This window comes from Pteronotus mesoamericanus, unplaced genomic scaffold (genome assembly GCF_021234165.1).
Source record: "Pteronotus mesoamericanus isolate MK-2021 breed Mesoamerican mustached bat unplaced genomic scaffold, CSHL_Meso_final contig_2, whole genome shotgun sequence".
Lineage (NCBI taxonomy): Eukaryota > Metazoa > Chordata > Mammalia > Chiroptera > Mormoopidae > Pteronotus > Pteronotus mesoamericanus.
Genome location: NW_026555084.1, coordinates 2,188,272 through 2,212,081, shown reverse-complemented (window position 1 = coordinate 2,212,081; position 23,810 = coordinate 2,188,272). Strand labels below are relative to the sequence as shown.

The following is a 23,810-nucleotide window of genomic DNA, read 5'->3' as shown; positions in this document are numbered from 1 at the left end:
CCTTTTATTTTTAATTGCTTTTCATTTTTCAATTACATTTGCAATTCAATATTAGCTTCGGGTGTACAGAGAATCTTAGGCAGTTTATCCAAACAATCAGGGACATCTAGAATTCATCTCACTTGTGACATCTAGTGTCCAGTGGTGGTAGTGGCTGTACTCCATCCAGACAGTTCCTAAAGAATGACCTTAATTACGATATCGGTAGCTTCTAGGATTTTGCTAATTACCCCTTGAATGCACTCAGTCAACCTGGCTCGGTCTTTATGGTCTCGCCTACTTCAGTAATAAATAGAAGTCTGCAAAGGAAACTGAGGAGAGGAAAGAAAGGAGGGTGAGGCATCCCCAAACCTAACGGGAAACCCAAGGAGAGCAATCAACTCTGCCAAATGTCAAGATAGGCTCAAAAACACAACATGATCCATGGGACAGTAGCTAGGATTCAGAAGTGCTCATTAAATGTTGGCTATTATTTCTGATTCTTTAAATTTATGAATAATGAATAGGCATCAGGTTTACAAAACATAAATTCGTTGTTTGAACACACACGCAAGACCTTGGATCTAGCAGCCGACGGCGACAGTTTGAATTCTAATTCTACATTTGAGCCAAGACACTTTTCTTCTTGGGGCTTTGTTTTCCTCTGTAGAAAACAAATATTTCTGTAGAAAAAGAGAATGATAGTACCCCCGTCACAAAGCTGTTTGTGGGCTTCCCGTATTTTGCCACGTATAATTCACACCCACATTCTTGGCCCAAACTTTTAGGGAAATCTTTTAGTTTTTTTAATTCAATTTTTTACTTATTTATATTTAGGAACAAAACCGATTATTATATTCCAGAGTATTATTTTGCATACAGCTATCGTTACTGTTTTCTAGAGTTACTTTTAACGCATAAGCATAAATAAAAGAATTAAAAACAATTATATAGATATGGAACTGATACTACCCATATATAATGCGCATTCTTATTTTTCCATCAAAAATTTGGGCAAAAAAGTGCATATTATACATGGCAAATCCAGTAAATGGGATAATCCGTGCAAATTAGCACGATATTGGTTCAGGGAAGGCTCAAGTGCTAACGCCCTTGTAACTACGCAGTCTGTCCTCTAAAGCCACCTGTGATTCTGTCCTATGATGCTTTTAGGCACTGTCACACTGATTCAGAAGCCTGGAACCATGTAACAAGTAGCACAGGTAAGGACCCTAAGAGCACACAGTGGCCAATCCGCCGGTGGGTGTTTGAGGCCGGCACACCTCAGAATTACGCACTGCCTCACCTTCTAGTGACACTGTTTCTCCAGAAGGTACTGTCGTTTAAAAAAAATAATAAGAGCCCCGCAACTATAAACGGACATCTGGAAAGCATCCAGAAAATCAATTCGGAGCAAACTTAAGGAGACTACCAGCGCCTGTGCGACGCCCTCCGACGCTCTCTGCTTGCACCTGCGCAGTCGCAAGTGGGCGGGCACTACGCGGGACGCTCCCGCTCGTTTCCTTACGTGCGGCTAGGGCGGGACATCTCGTGAGAAGTGAGTGTTCTCGCGCGAATTGCATTCAAAAAGCCGTGGCGCCTATCCCAGACCTCCTGAGTGAATGGGCTGATATACCTGTACTAAGTGAGTTGCCTTCGCGAACCAGGGCGCGGTGAGCTCGCTCCACGAGCCGCCGCCGGCAGCAGCAGGCGAAAGGAGTGAGAGAGGTAGGGCCGAAGGGCCTGGAGGAAAGTCGTGTGGAGAGGAGCGGTGGGGAGCGGCGTAGGAAGGGCTTCTGGTGGGGACAGAGGGCCTAAGGAAGCCTGGGGCCCGGGGCTCGGCCGAGGCCTGTAGCGAAAGCAGCTTCTGCTGCGGAACCCTGAGTTCGTGTACACCAGGTTCCGAGTCGGTTTCAGTTTTCTGTTGGGCCACCTCGCCGCCCCACCCCCTGGCGATTCTGCATGAAAATGGAAGGTCTGGTTGGCTGCCTGGACCTCCGAAAGTCAGCAGACACTAGATCTTCGCGGTCCCCAGTGAGAAATGCTATAAATGTCAAATATACAGTGGATTTCGAAGACCCCACAAAAGAGGAATATTTCGTTAATAATTTTGTACGGATTCCATATTGAAATGATAGTATTTTGGATGTATTGGGTTAAGGGACATATTATTCAAATGAATTTCAGTAGTATTTACCTTTTTTAATGTGCCTCCTTGAAAATAAAAGTCACCCATGGCGCTCACGTTATATTTCTGTTGGACAGCGCTGGCCCATACACTTCACGTTAGATTCTGCCCAAGTAGCTTTTCACCCATTGGCTGGTTTAATCTTCTTTAAAACTCTTAGGTTGCTGTTATTGTCCTTATTTTATGGATGACAAAACAAGACATTACATAAGTTGTCCAGATACTACTTAGCTGTAAGAAAAGATGAAATACTGCCATTTGCAACAACATAGATAGACCTTGAAAATATTATGCTAAGCAAAACGAGTCAGTCAGAAAAAGCTAAAAACCATATGATTTCACTTTGTGAGACATGAAACTGAAACTCATAGACACAATAGGATGGTAGTTACAGAGAGAAGGAGGTTGAGGGTAGTAAAGGGTAAAGGGAGCTAAATCTATGACGATGGAAGATTATTTGATTTTGGATGGTGGACACACAATGCAATATACAGATCATGTATCATAGAGATGTATACCTGAAAACCTGTATGGTCTTATTAACCAATGCCACCCCAAGAAAAGGGGAAAAAGAAATAAGTTGTCCATGTTCATGCAGCCAGTGAGTAGTGCATGTGAGGTAAGAGCTCAGCAGCCTGATCCCCTAGCTTCTGATCTCCTGATCGCTTTGTGCGTGCCATGTTTCTGAGAGGCAGAACAGAAGAATGGTTAGGAGCCCCAGCCTGTGAAGCTAGACCCCCGTTCCTATCTCCCGCAGCTGCTTACTAGCTGATAACCGCAGGGCGAGCTGTGTAACCTTGCTGTGCCTCAGTTTGCCCATGTGTAAAGGGAGAAATGCCTTATATCTCATGGGGTCGTCCAGGATGAAATAAGAGAAAGTATGCAAAACACCAAGCCCAGTATCTGGCACATATTAGCTATAGTTATTACTCTGCCCTGGCTACCTGTCTTTGCAGATCGATACGTTAACTCTTGTTCATTAGACCTCTGCTGAAAAGCCACTTCCACAGGGAAATCTGCCTTGTCCGGATTCTCCCCATCCCACCCCAACCCACTACATAGATTGGGACAGTTACCCTGCGTTGTAAGCTCAGGTAGCACCATATAGCTCTCCCTGTTACACATAATCACACTTGTAACTCTACAGGTCAGTTATTTGATTTAATGCCTTTCCACTCAATAGACTGTAAGATTCAAGAAGGCAGGCCAATTGTCTAGTTTTGGGGTTACCATTGTGTTCTCAGCAGTAGCATCATACTTGACACATAATAGGGATTCCAGCAAATCCTTTGAACGAACGAGAGCTCATTTTTGGCTTCTCTGGACGTTATGGCTGGGATGTCTGGAGGCTAGCTCCATTTTCTCTTTGGTGAATGTTGATAACCCAGGCCCATCACGAGAATTAAATGAGAATGTGTTTGAAGCACTGTGCCTGGGAAATGGTAAATCCTCAACAAGTATAAATTATTTTAACAGTGCAAAAACTCCAGCTGGCCCCATCATGTACTGGCTTTGGAAAGGTCTTGCATTTTAGAGCAGTAACTATCAGCCTTGGATAATGTAGGATATCTCTCCCCGCCCCCCTTCCAAAGCCCTGTATCTCCTCTTTTATCTTTAGTCTCAATTAAAGACCGTGCTCCCTAATTCACAGGTAAATTGCAGCTGCACTTCAATTTAGTTAGAAGGGCACTGCACCAGCCTACTTACCAATGCACCTATAAACTTTGTATTTACTTTATATTTACTTTAGATGAGCTGTTCATGCTTCTGTCTAAAATCACCTCCGGTACTTTAGACCCCATCCCCTTTATTCATCCCTCCAGCCATTCTCCATGCCTTCTAGATCATCTACCTCTCTTCTCCCGGATCTGGCCCAGGGCATACAAGCATGCTGTTAATTTTTTCTTAAAATTTTTTCTTTTAGTAACTTTTCCCAATGTTTTCTGTCTTAAAAAAATGAAACAAAATATATTTGATTCTCTTTCCTGTCCAGTCACCACCCTATTTCTCTGCTGTACTTGGGCAGCAAAGCTGTGCGTGCTGTCTCCTGTCGTTCTACCATCCTTTGTCCAACTCATTCCAATCAGGCTTTTGCCTCCCTCTCTACCTGAACAGCTCTCAGGATCACGACAACCTCTGTGAATTCAAGTCCAAGGCCAATTCTCAGTTCTCACCTTATGTGACTTAGCATTTGGTACAATTGATCAGATGTACCTCCTGAATACACTTTCATTTATTGGCCTCGTGGACAACACATGCTCTTGGTTGTAGTCTTAACTCACTGGTCATACCTGAGTATACTTTCCTTTTTTCCTATTTCTTATCAGGGCTCATTCCTTGGCCGACTTTTCTTTCAGTATGCTTATACTCTGGTGATAGTGAGGCTCAGGGAATTACACTAATAACTCCCAAGTTCATCTCATCAGCCCAGACCCTCCCCCACTCACGTGGCCAGCTGCTTCCTTGGCATATTCCACGTCCAGCGCTTGAGCCCATGATTCTCTTTGTAAAACAGTCTTTATTCACAGTTTTCGATGCCTCAACTGATGGCAAATCTATCCTAGTTGGCTCAGGCCAGATAGCTTAGAGGCCTTGTTGACTTCTCTCTTTTTCACATATCCCACATTCCATTTGTCAGGAAATCATGTTGGCTTTACCTTCAAAATCCACGACAGATTGGACCCTGTCTCACCTCCTGTGCAGCCGCCCTGGTGTGAGCAGTCATCTCACCTGGTCTTCCCCCATCCAACTTGCTACCCTCCAAACTGTTCAACACAGCAGCCAACATGATCTTTTACATGAATCAGACCTCTATTTCAGACTTGTCGGTGACTTCCATTTCACCCAGAATAGAAACCCAAGTCCTTACAGTGGCCTGATCTGCCTCTTGCCCCCTATTATGTCTCCTCATCTAAACTCTATCCTGTTCATTCTTTGGGCTTTCTTCCATCTTACTCTCTGCCTGGAACATTCTTTCCCTAAATAGGTACATAGGTAATTCTCTTATCTGCTGCAAGGCTTTGCTCAGAAGTCACCTGAGGGCCTTCTCCCATTCCAAAACTTAATTTCATCCCAGTAACAATATCCACGCCTCTTGTAAATTCCCTTGTCCTGTTCTTTTTTATTCCACTTTCTAATTATTTATTATATTCTAATTAATTATTCTATTATCTTTTCACGTTGGAAGGTATACTTTATGAAAGAAGAGGTGTTTGGGTTTTATTGGTTTGTGTTTGTTGTTTTTTTTGTTTTGGTTCATTTGACCTCTCATGTATCCGAAGTGCCCAGAATGGAGCCCAGCATGTAAGTCATTCAAGAAACATTTAACTCCATTAACTGGAGACATCGGGGAGCACCTTAAAAATGTCACGTTACCCATTGAAGACAAAGCTGAGTTTGAGTCTGGCCTAAAAGGCTGACACCAATTGGGAAAGGATATTAAGTAAGGTTGAGTTAAAATGGCATGTTTCTACATATATTTAAGTCCTGGCTTGAAAACCTAAAATTACAACAATGTTCTTTAATTACTCTGAATAGGGTTGCTGTTTTTGTGGGCCCTCTTAGGAATAACTAGGAAAATACTAGTGAATCAGTTTTTAATAAAGCATATTTAATGTGGCACATCTAACTTGTGCAGAAGTTAACATGGCTGTGAAAAATTGTGGACATGATAGTTCTTACATTAGTCAGTGCTGCCTTGTTATATGTTAAGCAGCAGTCATGCTACTAGAAAGTGTCTTGATTTCTTTCATTCTTCTCTTACCTTGTTTACCGGTTTAATGATATAATTATGAAACCCACCCTACCTTAGCATTTAAGGAAACTTAGCACACAGCAACTAAACAGTTTCCTGATACTGTATTTCTTAGAAGCAAAAATAAATATATTCTCCTTTTTTTGATCTTTTTGACTTGGTCTCATATCAGGTAATAAAATTGTCAAACATTCTTAGTAAAAGAATGTAAATGTGACCACTTAAAAGTCAGGAAGAAAATCTTTAGTACGGTGTTTTTATATGATAGTAGTATTGAAATATATATGTAAACGTATATTAATTGATATTAGATGGAGTTTTTTGTTTAAGCTTAAGTACTTTTATTTTCTCTATTTACAGTAGACTAAAAACAGAAAAAATTATGGAGGCAGATATAATTGCAGAGCTCCGAGGCAAGCTCAAAGAGGTTGAAGAAGAGCGACTGAAAGCTGCACAGTACGGTTTACAACTACTGGAGAGCCAAAATGAATTGCAGGCACAGTTAGATAAGTGCCGTAACGAAATAACGACCATAGCTGAGGTAGGACTCCAGACTCCTCTGTCTGTAAGGGTGTGCTTAGCTATTAAAGATTTGTGCTGACTAGCAATTATTATTAATATTATTTTTATTGCCTTCTGAAGATTTTTAGATCTACTTCCCATCTACCCCCATCCCCAGTAAAGAATAAACTAAATGAATTTCTAATGTTCTTTCTGACCCAGGGTGTTCTGAGTTTAGAAAATCAAGTTATGCTTGCTCTCTTCACCACCTGTTAGGTTTTAGACTTTGTTTTGTCTGCACTCTTCCTGGGTGACCTCACTTGTATCATTGCTTTAGGTAACATCCAAATGCTCTGTCACACGACACCAAGTCCTTAGTTCTCCACTAAAGTCTGAGCTGTATGTTCAGTTGCCCACTAATGGACATCTCAAACCTAATATAAACTGAAGAGCTGATTCTCTGCCCACCAACCAAACATTCTCTTGGATTTTTTTTTAGCTTATTTACTAAATGATTAACATTCATCCATTTGCTCAAGCCAGAAATGTAGTGGTACTACTCAATATCGTTTTGTCCCTTCTTTTTTGTATTTAATCCATTTGTAAACTCTAAGAACCTGACCTACAAAACATTCATTTATGTTAATGCCACTCTGTTCCAGACCCCCATCCTCTCTCCCTAGACCACTGGTGTAGCCTTCTAACCAGGATGCCTACTTCCCTCATTTCTGCTCATATCATTCATTCTTTTTACACAGCCGCCAGTTGGTCATTGAAGGATACATAAAAGATCATGTCACAGCCCCGCCAAAATGTATACACTGGGATACACTGGCTTCCAATTACATTGACAACAAAATCCAAGCTCCTTACCTGGGTTTGCAGATCCCTGTGTGATCTGAACCCCGTCAGACTTACCTCTTGTCTCAGACTACTTTCCCTTGCTCTTAGTTGTGCTAGTCCTGCCTTGTGGGTTTTGCACGAGCTGTTGCCTCTGTCTGACTTATTCATGCCCCACCTGCATGGACTGAGTTCTCCGCCTGCAGGTTTCTGTTAGATGTCACCTCAGCAGAGAGTCCTTTCCCTGACTATGTATTGTAAAGCTGCATTATTCACTCTCTCAGTCCTCTGCAGTGCTAATTATATCCGAATTGTACCTACTGCGAGAGAGGGCATTTTTTAGCCTTGTTCACTGTTGTGTCCCCCACATCTGGCACACACTATTAAAAGAATAGAAAAAATCAGTTGTATTTAGTAAATGCTCAGTAACATGTACATTTGATCTCAAAATTTATATATACCAAGTAAATAATTAATGACAACTTTTTTTTAAGTTTTCTTTTTTATTTAACCTAATTTTATCATATTTTTAAAAACTAGTTGAAAGAGTTAGAACTGCTGCCCCTTTTATCTTTAAATTTTCTTCTCAATAAGCAAAAGTCATGTTAAATACACCTTTTGTCTTAACACTGTATTCATCCAATGAGTCATCTGCGAGCATTTCCTAGATGGCAACATCTTAAGTAAGGGGTGACTTATTATTTAACTTTACCCCCAGTCCACTGTTTATTCATTTTGTTCAGAACTACAAATATAGCATATTATTATTAAACTAAGTCTCACTAGGAAACCTTAAGTGCTATTAATTTTTTTTTTTTTTTCCTAGCAGAGATTACTTGACACATTGACATGCCATAGTATACTTTTTAGGTCCTTGGCAGAGCATAGAATCAATTACTGTATCCCTCGAATATACTTGAATGTAGTCTCAAAATACCCCTTAAAGGGGTTTTCATTTTTTTGACTGATTAGCTACAAAGTTATTCCAGATTTAACATGTGTTCATTACTTAGAAAGCGGCAAATATATAAAGCAGGAATGAAACAGTTGAAGGTGAGAACTGCTTGTATGTGCTGGCTTTAAGTTATTTTTATTCAATTGAATTGTAATTGTGAATCTGCTTTCAGAATTATGAACAAGAAAAATATACTCTTCAGAGAGAAGTTGAGCTCAAGAGTCGAATGTTAGAAAGTTTGAGCTCTGAATGTGAAGCTATAAAACAAGATCAAAAAATACACCTGGAAAAATTAGAAGAACAACTGAGCAGAATCCATGGACAGGAAGTGAATGAACTAAAAAATAAGGTTTGTATATTTATGTATTTCAGAATAAAAAAAGTTCCATGCTTAGGCAGCAATCTGTGAACTTTAGGTGATGGAGGTTTTCTTAGTACCATCTATGCAAAAGAGCTGAGATCAAGAGCTCTGCCATCTTGAGGAGTGGAAACACTAAGAAACGAGAGTTTACCTAAGGAACTTGTATACATAGCATTCTACTAATTAAATACAATTATTTAATTTTAGTAACTGGATATTTTCAGTCTTACTGATGTTCCCAGATCACTTGGGCCCAAACTTTGGAACTTTATTTGCTCTCTTTCACTTATTTCTCACATTAACCCATCAGTAAGTTCCAAGAATTTGACCTACGGAACCGTCATCCACACTGCTACCACTCTAGTTCGGATCACCATCGTTTCTCTCCTGGACTTCTGCAGTAACCCGCTTCTCTCATTGCTGTTTATACCATTGATTCTTCACACAGCAGCCAAAGGTGTCAGGGATGCAGGCCTACCCTGATGACTTAGATGGACTGTTTGTATGTTTGTAATAAGAGATGTCGCTGTCTGAAAAGATGCCTAACTTTGGCCAAATAGAAACTCCAACTGCCTCATCACACAGTAGGTTTGAGTCAGTCAGTGGTGTTTTCAGAAAGATGACCACATTTCCACGTAAATCATTTAATTGAAATTTTATTTCACATTATGAAAATAAAAAAGGGAAAACAAATCAAGCTAAGAGCCTCTTTTATAAATAGGAAGTAAGTGTGAGGGTATATTCGAAGAATGTTGGAACCCTATTGAAGATAAATCAGCATAGGTGATAATCATAACCCAGAACAACAAGCGAAAGCTTTTTATAGACAACAGAAACCACTTAGTGAATGCCAGGGATGGTGGTGATGTTTCCCCCACACGATCCCAGCTGAGAGTTGTGGTGGGAGGGGAAGTCGTTTACCAGTTTTGTGTATGAGGAGTGAAACTGAGACAGGTTAAACCTAGGCCTGGCCCTAAAGCTTTACCCTTGTGCTGGAGGTATTACTAGTTTTCCAAGATTTGGAACTCTGTGACATTTTATAAAGAGATATTAAACAGTTTTTTTTTTCAGGTTGACTGTCTTCCAAAATAGTTATCCCGCAAATATCAGGACAGCTTGTACAAGAACATACAGCTTGTATGTTCTGATGCCCTTCAGTTACCTTTTAATTAATAAGATTGTCAATTTTTTAAACTTTAGTTAGAGAAACTGAAAGCAGAATTAGATGAAGCAAGGCTTAGTGAAAAGCAGCTGAAGCACAAAGTGGATCATCAGAAGGAACTCCTGTCTCATAAATCAGAGGAAATGCGGATAATGTCTGAACGTGTACATGAAACCATGTCCTCAGAGATGCTGGCTCTTCAAATTGAACTTACAGAAATGGAGAGTACGAAGGTAATTTTTATGGTGTATGTGTTCTCAGGTTTTCTTGCATTTTTTACATGTTTTTCTAATAATATGTATGAACTAGTTTTAAGGCTGAATTATTTTTTGGACTATGATCTCACTGAAAAAATATTAGACAAAGTTTTTAAGTAGATTACTTCATGCATGATAAAGCTTTATATTACATGATTATATAAGGCAGACTTTAGATTATTGAAACCTCCGGATGAATTTAGAAACATTTACTCTGGTTCCAGTTTGTATCATTAAAAAATAGCCCAATATAAAAATGTTATTCCCTGGGAAGCTGATATGCATACGAACATACTGTTTTTCATTGCAGGCTAAGGTTAATTAAAAATTAAAGCCTTAAATTTATAGAAAAGAAAGAGAGTCTCTAGAGCCTTTTATTTTGTTCCCTACTGAAAAATTTGGTAATTTTTATTATTTTATTATGCACCTTAACACTTTAACTAGTTTTTTAGTTTGAGGTGTGAATCATTGCTGATAGATAAACTGAGAAGCAGCTAAATAAAGGATTATTCAAGAGAGTTTCCTCTTTTTCAATTTCTGTTACATAGACCACCCTCAAAGAAGAAGTGAATGAACTACAGTACAGACAAGAACAACTAGAACTTCTTAATTCTAATTTAATGCGCCAGGTCGACCGGCTTACAGAAGAAAAAGAGGAGCGAGAGAAAGAAGCTGTTTCTTACTATAATGCGTTAGAGGTATTATGATTGCAGTAACATCATCTTTTCCACTTTGTAATAAGTTGTTTTCTTGCTAATCTGATCTCTGTTGGCTAAATTGTTTTCTTTTGAATTAAGAAAGCACGTCTAGCAAATCAGGACCTTCAAGTGCAATTAGACCAAGCACTCCAACAAGCCTTGGACCCCAGTAGTAAAGGCAACTCTTTGTTTGCAGAGGTACTTACAGACATGCTGTTGATTAAATTGGCATTTCACTTAATACAAGCATAATTAATCATGTTAATATTCTCTAGGTGGAAGATCGAAGGGCAGCAATGGAACGTCAGCTTATCAGTATGAAAGTCAAGTATCAGTCACTAAAGAAGCAAAATGCATTTAATAGAGAACAGATGCAAAGAATGAAGGTATAGAATTATCACCATCAAAGGTTTATAAACCTATTTGGTATCAGAATTACATGTTCAGATAAAGAAAGCATCTTTTCCTTCAAGGAGTGTACTTATAAAATTATTTCTATAACTGCATGACTTTGGAAAATCAATATTTTTAAATTGAGCAAAAGATCCATTTATATTTTTAAAATTCCTGTAGTAAAGATTTAGCTGTAGTATATTTAGTATCCATTGATGGATTTTTTTTTAAGATGTTATTTATTCTTTTAGATAGGGGAAGAAAGGGAGAAAGAGAGGGAGAGAAACTCAATGTGTGGTTGCCTCTTGAATGTCCCCCACTGGGGACCTGACCTGCAACTTAGGCCGGTGCCCTGACTGGCAATCGAACTAGTGACCCTTTGGTTTGCAGGCTGGCGCTCAGTCCGCTGAGCCACACCAGCCAGGGCTGATTTTTTTTTTTTTTTAATGGACACTCAAGAACAAGCCCATTGATTTTAGGAAGTAGGGGAAGGGAGGTGGGGAGACAAACACTGATCATGTGCTGCCGGTATGCACCCAGGCAGGGATCAAACCTACAACGTAGGTATGCATGCTGACTGGGAATCGCACCCACGACCTTCAAGTGCACGGAACAGTGTTCCAACCAGTTGAGCCACACTGGCAAGGGCTTGTGGCAAGGACTGATTGATTGATTTTTTAAATGGTAACTCAATAGCCTTGCCAGAGAGGTATAAATCGTTCTTTGTAGAGTGGGAAAAAAAGAAATGTTTTCGTGTGTTGCTGTAGTCTTGATGTCTTTTTGAGCATAGCCCTCCTTCAGCTCAAACTAGCTCTCTTTATTCCTTAGTTGTTCCCCAAAAGCTTACATATAGGGTAAAATTTGGGTTTCCTTTCCTTGTAATTTCTCAAGTCAAGCATACAGGCCCTTTAAATTTTAAGGGTTTGTTTGCCATCATTTTAGTCAAATAGGTGATAACAGAAAAACATGCGGAAGTTGGAAAGATTTCAATATAATACCAACCTGATCTCTGATCTGTTGTACCTCACTCTCCTAAGGTGGTAATTCACAATCCAGAAGGCTTCCTGCCTTTTGTTTAGGATAATGAGATTTACCAAAGAAATAGGAAAGGTCAGTGTTAGGTGAATTTGAGATTGAATCCTCATTCTGTCACTTGCTAGCTGTGTGACTTTGGTCAAGTATTTTTATTTTTCAGAGCATCAGTCACCTCATCTGTAGAGATGATAGAACCTGCCTCTTAGAATTGTCCTGCAGTTAAATGAAAGCATAGGAAAATGCTTACGTGGGGCTCGGCAAATAAGGAAGTGCTAACTTAAGCAATAGCTGTGGCTTTTATTTCTAAGAACTTTGGCTCTGCTGCTCGGTTTACTGAGGCTCTCTCCTACCTGGGAACGATTTCTTAGTAAATTTTCTCACATTTGCTTTGTTTCTTTTGGTATTTGTTGGGCTCCTAGTATATTAATCTCCTGACTCCCGTGATGTTTCTCTCCCTTTCTTTCTCCCTCCCTTCTCCTCTCTCTAAAAATAAATAAATAAAATCTTTTAAAAAAGAGAGAAATAGCTTATTAGTTTAATTTCTAAAATGAGTTCAAAGTAATAATACGCCAAAAATATGGTTATCAGAAACTTCCTCTCCCCCACTCAGTTTTATGGGGGATCATTTTTTTTTCCAGTTACAGATCGCTACATTGCTACAAATGAAAGGGTCTCAAACTGAATTTGAGCAGCAGGAACGGTTGTTTGCCATGTTGGAGCAGAAGAATGGTGAAATTAAACACCTCTTAGGTGAAATTAGAAATCTGGAGAAATTTAAGGTATGTGTAAACACCGTTTAAAAATGCAGTTAAGTTTTGGTCTGACTATCTTAATACTTTTAACATGAATAGGTTTCTCTGCTATATAAATACTTACAGTTTCTGTTGAGATTGACCGATATTTAATTTTTCCTTGTAGTTTCTTTTTGCTTTTTACTGTTTTTGACTGTTGCTTCTTTTAGTAGAGCCAGAGTAAACTAATCTCCCTCATACTTTTGTTATTGTGTAAGTTATAACTTAAAGTGCTCCTATCTTTAGTGCATAACTCAATGAGTTTTAATATCTCTTATTTTTTAATCAGCATTAGCTATACAAAGTACTCTTGAGTTTCATAGAAATGGAGTCATCCATTATATACTCTTTTGCTTGTCTTCAACCCCATGTTCTGTCAGTGAGAGTTGTTTCTCTTGTTGTGTGTTCAGTAGTTGATTGTTTTTCAGAGCTGTCCCGCACATTGCCCAACATTGTGTGGCAATTGAAATTCATAGAAGGCTTTAATAAACTACTTCTTAAAAAATGGTTGAAATAAATTCAGATTCCCAGGAAAGTTGTACAGTTATTCCTGTATACCCTTCTCCCAGATTCTTCAATTGTCAGTTTTACCACATTTCCTTTGTTATTTTCTTTGTCTCTGTGTGGATATTTTTTCTTCAACATTTGAGAGTAAGTTGTACCTCAGTGTTATTGAAGGTCATTCTCTTACATAACCATAGTATAATGCTCAAAATCAGAAAATTAACATTGATACAGAGTATTAGCTAAGCTGCCTTTTATATTTTACTAATTACTGCTAATGTCCTTTATAGCAAAACAAAAATACCCCAAATGCTTTCCTTTCTGGGGTCCAGTCCATGATCACATGTTTATTTAATTATCAAGTCTCTTTAGTGTTTCTTAATCTGGAATAATTCTTTATCTGTCATGACCTTACATTTTTGAAGAATAAGCTGGTTACTTTGCAGATTATTCTTCATTTTGGATTTGTGTGAAGTGATTAGAATCAGGATATGTATTTTTGACAGGAATACTACAGGAGGAGCTTTTCTGTCCCAGTGTTTTCCTGGCGAATCTTGGGTGTTTGTTTTATTCTATGAATATCCTGTGTAGCTCCAGAAAAGCTTGTTGGTATTTTTCATTACAATTACATTAAATTATAAATCAACTTTGGGAACACACATATCTTCTTTACTAACTAAAGAACTAATTAAAGTTTATAAATGACACATTTTTAAAATGTTAACCTTTTAGGCATATGAAATTGTAGCCAGTAATGTATCATAAAATTTTTAATCTTTGTAACTTTATTTCTTTCTCTTTCAAGAACTGTTGAAAGGACTACCGTTTGGTTAAATTTGCATACATCAGTTGGCAGGCTTCTGTGACCCACCAGTGGGCTTAGTGCTACACTTGGTAAATTATGGCTTTAACCAGGGAGTTTTAACCTGCAATCTTTACAATTGTTTGCAAGTTTTTAATCAGTTTTATACTTTTTTCCCATAGAGAAATCATACAGTGATTCTGTCAGAATCTCAGAAGAGTGGGCACCAAAAATAACTAAGGATCTCCACTCTTTTTCATATTTTTCTAATTTATGGCTTTGTCATAAAGGTCATAATTAAACTCAGTGAGTGTGTATTTCTGACATTTAAAAGGAGAGGGAAGCCAGAGGATACAGATGTTGTTAGGAGCCTCAGCTTCACATACAGATCTGGGTTCAGATTCTCTCTTCTCAGTTTACCTGCCTGTGGCATCTTAAACCAGGTCCCCTACATGTATGAGAGAGATGCTCATTCTTTTATCTTAGTTCAGAAGGTAAACAAGTTACATGTCTAGTGCTTAGCGCAGTGCCTGCTATGTGAAAAGCAATCAAAAAGTGGTAGCTCATACAATTATCAATAAACATAGAATAACCTAATTTGTTATTTATTTTTAGTAATAAGAATTGTTGTTTTATTTAGAGTTTATATGAAGGTATGGAATCTAAGCCTTCAGACAACTCTGGTGCTCTGAAAGATACCACGTATTACACAGATCTACTTCAGATAAAGCTTGACAATTCAAAGTAAGTGTTGGTTGGATAGAAAGGTGGAGATTCTTGACTTGTTTATAATAAGCGGTATTAGCGACTACACATTTTTGTTTTAATATTGCCAAAAGAAAATTCCAAAAAGGAAAGGCAGCAGGCAACAAAAAAATCTCTGGGCGTTAAGCAAGATTTAGTCAAGATATAGTTAGTGCTCATTATTGAAGAAAAAATACTTTTAATGAACAATTAAATGTTTTTATTTCTTTGTGTTTAGCTTTTTAGGTTGGTAAGTGAAGAGAACTTTAATGTCAAAAATGTTCTTATACTCTAAATTTTTCAAGAATAAATATATAGTTTTAAATTTAGAGGAACTTACTTACACATGAATAAATGTGGAAGGACTATTTCCCCCCTTTCTCTGTTTCCTTTGAAGGATGCATGAGATTTTTGTTTTATTTAAAAATTCCATTATTAAAGCTTATTTTATTTCTTTGTTACTGAAAACCCCAAGGAAATGGAATTTTTGACTAAAAGTTCAAATGTATAATAAAAGATTTACACTAACAACTACACTTTGTATTATGTTATTTTAGTATTCCTTGGTTCCCCTTTTTTATTAATATAGCAAAGAAAATGAAAGCACTAAAGGTGAGCTGTCCATACAGCGAATGAAAGCATTATTTGAGAGCCAGCGGGCTCTGGATCTTGAGCGAAAACTTTTCGCCAATGAAAGATGCCTGCAGTTTTCCCAAAGTGAAAATATGAAACTGAGAGCTAAAATAGATGAGTTAAAACTGAAGTATGAACCTGAAGGTATGTATGTCTCATATATTTTGTGTTTTAATCAGGAGAAACTCAGAATACAAATTTTATTTTTACTACAGTTTTATGCAAGTCTCATTGCACACTAATTTGTTTCCATGTATTTCTATTTAGTAAAACACACTCCCACAAAATGTAGGAAAATTCAAAGAGAACTGAGTACTATGTGTGCACCAGTATAAATAGCTATTCTTTTTGATATCTGTATAGAAGAACCTTGCCGCTCGAGACATTTCCATTTACAATTACAGCTTCTCATGTAATACCGGAGTTCAGTTTTGTTGAGGCAGCTGATGCGTGGGAGCTACATTAGGTAATACTGTTGATAGGAAACCTAAAATAATGGAAACCTAGACAATATAGGTGGTTATTCATCACGTGATGAAAGTCTGGAAGAGGCATTCCAGGACCAGTGAGAGTGTCCCTTGTCACAACCCAGGCTTCATCTAGGTTGTTCCTCAACACACAGCTTGAGCAGAATTTAGCCGTGGCCGCCTCTGCCTACAAGAAAAGTTGAGGAATGCAGTCTTGATTCTCAGGGCCCATATAAACGCTGGGGATTCTGTTATTTAGGAAGAATGGTGGGAGGACATTAGAGGTAGAGGAAGTGTAGTCAGTCGGGTAGAAAACACCCATCTTACACTCTGCAGAGAGTGATTTTGCTCTATGTAAATAAAGAAATAAAAGGCCAAAGGTAAAAAAGTCTAAGAATGTGATGGTTCTTATACAAAGAAGTGTCATTACATGTTTCAGGTTGTAGATGTTCAGCAGTTTTTGCCCTAGACGGCACATAGACCTCAACAATAGCGGGGAGGTGGTCAGCAATAGTAAATGTTTTTAGTTAAAAAGCCTTCCCTCTCTCTCATCCTTTTCCCCTTCTCTGAGTGTAATAGCCTCTCCTGATTGAGAATTACTCATTTTGTATTTCACAGGTTGCTGAACTGAATGAGCATAGCAAGGAGACTTGGGACAGTATAGTGAATCTAGATGATGTGGATTTTAAAGGAGCGAGTGAAAGAGAAAGGGAAAATAATGATTTTAAAACATCAGTGTACAGCAGGAACACCAACCCCACACTTGACCATGGTTTCTCCAACTTCACTAAAAGTTTTGACTTTGAAAGTGAAAGACACTTTGGTATGAGGACAGGAAAGACATTTTAGAGTGATTAATTCAGTGACTGGATATGAACATGCATAGGGATAGAGTGATGTTACGTTAAGCAATGGGGATCAAAGGCTATTGTAGTTGTCTGCAGTGAGACACGATAATAAGGTTTGAATTGGGAGGTATCCGTGATAGAAGTACTCAGGTTTTGAATATGTTTTGTAGGTGGGGCTAATAGGCACAGATTACCATATTTAGAGAATTTGACCTGTTCTTTTCATTTCATCCTTGCAAAACACAGTATTTGAGTGAAATGCGTACTTTTAATTTCCACTTTAAAGATAAAGAAAATCTCTGTGAGGTTAAGTACTTCCCCAAGGTCATCCAGCTGCAGAGTGCTAGTATTTGTACCTGGATTCCTTGACTCTTACCACGGTTTCCTTTCTCATCTCTACACTGATCTTATGAAGCCCCATGCAACTTATCACAACACCAGAAAAGAACAGTTTAGTGTTTACTCCTAGAGCCAAATATATTGAGTTCCCAAAGAAAAATGTGTACAGCCAGGTAATCTTTAAAAGACAAAGTTAATGGAACCCATGAATAAGAAAGATAAAAGACAGAGACAATATATGAGGTCTCTCCAGAAAGTATCCAGCCACATGCTGTGAAAAAGACATTTATTGAAGAAGATATGAGAAACATTATACGCAGGACAGTGATACCTCAGACCCCTTCAAAGTAGGGACCTTGGGACCTCACACAGTTCTCCAATCACCATCAGCTGCCCCACTGTATTTTCCTGAATCTTATCGATGATCTGAAACTTCTTCCCTTTCAAAGGTGATTTTAGCTTTGGGAAAAGCCAGAAGTCTCAGGGCCCCAAATCTGGGCTGTCATGAGGCTGAGTCACCCGGATGATTTGACATTTCACAAAAAAATTCTGCACAAGACATGATCATGAGCAGGCGTGTTAGTGTGATGAAGCTGCCAGTCACCAGTTGCCCGTAGCTGTGGCCTTCTGAATCATCCAAATAGTTGCATCAGAGGAATGTTAAAGCTTAACACAAAATTTGATGCAGACTCGTTGCTCTACTTGCTCAGTCATTTTGAATGCATCGGCCACACAGTACACATGCTCACTCAATGGTGTCTACCACCGCTACTGGCTAGTACAGTGAAGTCATCATTGTTCAAACATGTGCATTCCACTTCACTCTCCTTGGCTGCCAGGTTACATCCATGTCATCCAGACTGTTCTCATTATAGTACCAATGGCTGGGCTTTTCCTGGACAGACCTAGTATTTTAATGAGGAGATGAGTGGGTTTTAAAAGACTGGTGAAAGGAAAGGAAAAATACATAACTAATTGTACTTCTTTATATGAATTGTGTCTTTATTAACTGGATATTTTTTAATGATTTTTTTATTCTCAGAAAAAATGGAAGTGCCTGTACTCAAAAAGAGGCGTGAAGTCCTGCCTATGGATGTCACTACCCCTAACAATGTTTGTGTCAACAGTGCTGCTGGGGAAGAAGTTCCTAGGTCACCACCTCAGAAAGAGGAGGCACAGTCCTGCGCGAGCAGTGTAGAAGGCAGCCACTCACAGTCAGAAAAGACAGTTTCTGTAAGCACACCAGCAGTCACTCTCTCTCCTCGTGAATGTCTGCCCGTGGTTCAGCCAACAAAGGAAAAGAAATGTGTGAGACTTATAGATGCTCCAACTGTAAGTGAAAGAAGCGGAAACTCCCCCGCCTCTCCCAGGTCAGTGTCCTCTTTTATTCACGGCCAGCAGCAGCCTTCCCTCTGCCTCCTCTCTGTCACCACATGAACTTGGCTGTTTCTTTACCTATTTTCTCACTGTTACGTCCGGTAGAAGGCCTTCTGTCGACCTTCAACATTTTTAAAACTTTTTTAAAAAACCCTAAAATGATTGTGACGGGAAAGGACTTCTGCATAACAGAATTATTTTTAAAAGTTATGCTTTTCTGTTTCATCAAACAGAAATATCACAGTTTAGTACCTCTGTGAATGTTTTCTTGATGTGGATAAGTGTACGGTTATGGCTTTTCTGGTTCAAGAGTGGCCATCAAAGAAAAATTAGCTTACCTCCTAAAATAGCTTTCCAATTGTCTAAAAAATTTCAGCCTTTTGGAGACTGTTAGTAAAATTCTTTATGTCTTTCGAAACTGTTTATCCTGATCTTTAAGAATGGGCTTTGATACCTATTTTGACATTTTTAAATATCAAAGGTAAGTTTATTTTCATTTTACATCAAAACTTCAAATCTTCTAGTTTCTGCATATTTGAGCTTGTGGCTGGTGTCATGTCATAGGAATTCATGTTTTAAGGGTGTCAGCTTTAAAAAAAAAAAAAAATAACGGTTAAAAGGTAAGAGAAAGTGAATGGAAGGGAAATGTCTCTTCACTCTTTATTTTCCTAAAATTATCATTCTGCTGGTTGAAACTCAATTTAATTTTATTTTAATTTAATCTTTATTGTATTTTTTTCTGTTACCATTCAGTACCCTTACACCCCACACCCTCCAACAAACCCCACACTGTTGTCCATGGCCTTCAGTCCTTTCTCCGTTTTGCTCAATCCCTCCACCCACTAACCTCCCCTGCCACACTGCCATTCACCCTGCTCTCCATCTCTGAGTCTGTCCCCATTTTCCTTGTTCAGTTCATTCATTAGATTCCACATATATATGAGTGAAATCATATGGTATGTGTCTTAACAGACATCTATTTTTGCAGCCCAGGATCTCATGTTATTTGGATCTTGCATTTTGCCTTTTGTATGTCATGTTAACATTAAACTAGTGCTGTAGCATTTTAATTTTTTTGATAGGTATGCTTATTATGATAGGCACTCTTATTATATTTTAATTCTTTAATTTAGGCTTTGCCATGACTGTTTTTCAACCTTAAAGATATTCCTTTACACATTTAAAAAAGTGAGTCTGATGACATAAAAAGATTTTTTTTAGAGAGTCAGTGGTTTAGTTTTCTTAATGATACTGGAATCAACTATAATTTTTTACCCTATATACATAAAAAAATCACCATGTCTTATTAGAGGCCCATTATACTAGAAAATTATCTCTTCTTCCATTTTTCTAAATGGCACATGAATTCAGAGTGGATGCTTTAATGCCTGTAGGTTAGCTGCTGAATCAAAGCTTCAAACAGAAGTTAAAGAAGGGAAAGAAACTACAAGCAAATTGGAAAAGAAAACATGTAAGAAATCACACTCTATTGTATATGTGTCCTCTAAATCAACTCCAGAGACCCAGTGCCCTCAGCAGTAAAGACTGATCTGTAGTGAGAGTAAGGTACCACCTGCCCAGAAGGTTGCTTTGGAGTGTGCTTAAGAACGTCTTTACCTGAAGTATACCACCTTGTGGGTCATCTCCTCCTCCTCATTGTGCCAAGACCTGGTGTGTTCTTACTCCAACCAAATGTTTTAAATTTGGTAGAGACTCTTAATCAGAAGAGTTCCATAATGACAATCCTTAATGGAGCTTCTATATGAATAAACTAATAACTGAAGGAAGATATTGTTATAAATCTGTTTGTTGCATTGTATATGGATTTTTTAAGTGATAGTTACACACATTCAGAGCCACATGTTGTACTGTAACTGGATTTTGTCAGTGTTTAAAGCCCCTATGTTCACCTTTATATTTTTAATTCTAACCTTTCTAAATAAAGATTTTTTTTTCCTTTAAATAATTGTAGACTGGTCTATAACTCAATTTCATATATACTCTTGGTGGGTGTGTCTATACCAGTGATTTTCAACCTTTCTCATGGCACACATAAACTAATTACTAAAATTCTGAAGCAAATAAAAAAATACATATTTTTGCTGATATGACAAAAAAATAGTTGATTTTGATTCATTTACACAAGATGCCTGTTGTTGTATCGGCTGTTGTCATTTTTTTATTTGTCAATCTAAAGGAAAAGAGGTCAGTGCCCCCGGCTAAATAATCAGGTATCCTGTGTTTTGATAATTATTGCAGCATACCACTGTGCCACGCATGGCATAGCAGTTGAAAGTCGCTAGTGTATACTATATAGAGAAAGAGGGATTCATTTTAAGAAATTGGCTTATGTGCATATGGAGGCTGGGTAGTCCAAAAGCTGTCAGGCTGGGTACCCACGGAAGAGCCAGTATTCCAGTTTAATTTTGGAGGCATCTGCCGCAGAGTTCTAGTTTTCCTGGGGGAGGCCAGCCTTTGTTCTATCTAGGGTTTCAGCTAATTGCATGCATAGGCTCACCCACATCATGGGAGGGGGGGATATCTGCTTTACTAAAGTCCACCGATGTAAATGTTAACCTCACCTACAGCACTCTGACAGAAACATCCAGATTAATGTTTGACCACGTATCTGGGCTCTGGCCCAACTGAGTTGACACATACAATTAACTATCGCAGTGGGTTAATTAGATAAGTCTATTGAAATATATTAGGTAAAAGGAAATTGCTTCTCACTTCTAAATAAATAAGATAATAAACTTTTAATTTTAATTTGCTACAAAAATCATGCTCTCAGGAAATTAGAAATTGCATACTAAATAACATCTATTGCCAGAAGAAGTAGCTGAAGGCACTAGAAAACAATTTTAACCTGAGAATAATAATGAATGACTGTATTCATGGCGTATTATAGAATATAGATAAATTTCTTCCAACATTAAGCTTTCACCGCGAGCTATGTGCTAGGGGTGCAAAAATAATCCTTTATAGCTAGCTCAGTTTAGTAGACCCACATAGTGAGTAGTGGTAGTGGTGGTATTACTAGCAATAATAGTTTTATTTAACACTTGAGTCAATCTAATGTGCAAAGTGCTTTCATGTATTGCCACATTTAACCCTCTCAAGATGTCTGTGAGCTGGATATTATACTTAATTTATCCTCATTTTACAGATGAGAAAACCAAGGCCTTAGAGAGTCTAAGTTACTTGTCCAAGGGCACAGGTGTAGAGGTTGTAGCAGAATATCCCAAATGCTAAAGGATGAGAAAAGGAAAAAGAAACTGCCTGGGGGTTATTTATATTTTTATTTTAATCTCTAAGCTGAGATTCCTTCAGAGGTATCCTAAGGCATGGAGGGAATACTGTTAACATGCAGAAGAAACAGCTGTTCAACAGATAAAGGTACAAGATAGCTCTTGTTCAGTGAACTGAGGACTTAACAACGTCTGGATCTATAGGACTTTGTGAAAGGAGGTGATAGTAAATCGAACCTGCAGAGACAGCTAGGAGCAAAATCACGAAGAGCTTGAGTTAGGGAAATCTTTTTTGCAAGCAAAAACTTACATAGATCTATAAACAAATTGAGCATCTGTGGTTAAAGGTTAAAGGGAATCAGGACGACAAGAGAACCTCAGCCAGCCAGCTTCTGCCTTACCACTCTTGGGGGCCGAGGCAGTTCTGCTGACTCTTGAGTTTTTTAGGAATATATTTTGAAAAGTCACTGGATGATGGGAAGCAACTGAATAAGCAAAGGAATTGTTGAGTAAAATTTAAAGGTTGAATAAATTATTAAATTTATTTTTAGTAAAAACACTGTACAGGCATAATGGAAAATGGATTTAGAAAAAGATTGGGATGGAGGCAGAAAAGACTAGCTTGGTCACTGGGTAGGCCAGGTAGGAAAGGCAGGCGCGAGCTGCGGCAGGGGGGGCGGGGACGTAGGGTAGGGGTTGCACTTAAGATCCTGTTTGGAGAAGCCAAATGGTCAGGAGTTGTTGGCCAAATATGATGCGGGACTCTAGCGGAAGGGGTCCATTTGCTCTGTGTGGATAAGTGGGGGTGTTAGCAGAAAAGAAGAGCGGGAGATATTTCTGCTTTAATGAGCACTTTTTAGCCACCCATTAGGTGTCCTTTTTGGAGGAAAGAGATACATTTGTGTTTCTTTATGTAATAAAAAATAACTCAGTTTACTAAAGCTTTCTATTTGTAAGGAAAACGTAACACTAAAAAAACTCTATTCTAGTGGGTACCTTTCCCCCTCATTATTTAAAAAGTGGGCTTGTGGTCCAATGTTTATAATCATAGCTTTGACTTTATCAGTTTTCACTGAGTAGACATAATAAGCCCTGTGTGTGGACCTAGAACAAAGATAACAAAATAATTTTATCTCCTTGGGTAAGGTATTGGTAGAAGGGAACTAGTGTTTATTGATTGCTAGGTGCTTTACCTATGTTATATCCCTTAATATTGCATAATTTAGCATAATAGTTACTATTGTAGCATCTGTAGTAAGACTATCAATTCAAATCTCCAAATAAATGTTAGACTTGGGCAAATCTATGACTCTGGGAATAGTTTGTTTAGGTAATACTTTCTTTAAATAGTTTAATTTTTAATAATTTTATAAAATGTGTGGATCCTAAGTAAAATCTACGAAGCAGGTATATTTAAAGAAATAGAGCTTCTATACCTATTTCCTCCTCCTACCAGGAGCCATTTAAATTTTATGGTGTATTTTTTTTCTTTGTATTGCAAATATAAATAGGTAGGTAGATGGAATCTTTATCCTCTCTCTTTAAGAGAAAAGTAGAATAATGAGCAATATCAGAAAAACTGGATAGGAAATACCAAAAGTCCATTCCTCCCCAAAATCAGCCAATAAACCGGCAAGGACTGTCAGAATCCTATTACAACCAGCAAAAACAAACTGAGGAAGGGAGGAGTCTGATTTTTAGAGTTGGCACATTACTCAAAATGTCCAATATTCAACAAAAGTTACAAGGCAAGAAACAAAAAATTATGATCCATATATAGGAAAGAATAAATTAAACTCTCCCAGATATTGAACTTACTAGACCAAAAACTTTAAATCAACAATTTTAAATATGCTTAAAGAGCTAATGGACTAAGACCTAAAGGAAACCATGAGAACAATGCCAAACAGAGACTACCAATAAAGAGAAAG

At 38.1% G+C, this 23,810-nt stretch overlaps 1 protein-coding gene across 1 annotated transcript; it reads left to right on the top strand.

Annotated features, from left to right (window-relative positions):
* Nucleotides 1–1,592: 1,592 nt before the first annotated feature.
* On the top strand, nucleotides 1,593–20,201 carry SPDL1 (spindle apparatus coiled-coil protein 1). Its single transcript, XM_054567881.1, has 12 exons — nucleotides 1,593–1,707; nucleotides 6,282–6,462; nucleotides 8,390–8,566; nucleotides 9,779–9,973; nucleotides 10,546–10,695; nucleotides 10,795–10,893; nucleotides 10,971–11,081; nucleotides 12,762–12,902; nucleotides 14,861–14,964; nucleotides 15,554–15,741; nucleotides 18,294–18,621; nucleotides 20,023–20,201. The coding sequence occupies exons 2-12, from the start codon at nucleotides 6,304–6,306 to the stop codon at nucleotides 20,168–20,170; spliced, it is 1,800 nt and encodes a 599-aa protein (XP_054423856.1). The 5' UTR covers nucleotides 1,593–1,707; nucleotides 6,282–6,303; the 3' UTR covers nucleotides 20,171–20,201.
* Nucleotides 20,202–23,810: the final 3,609 nt, after the last annotated feature.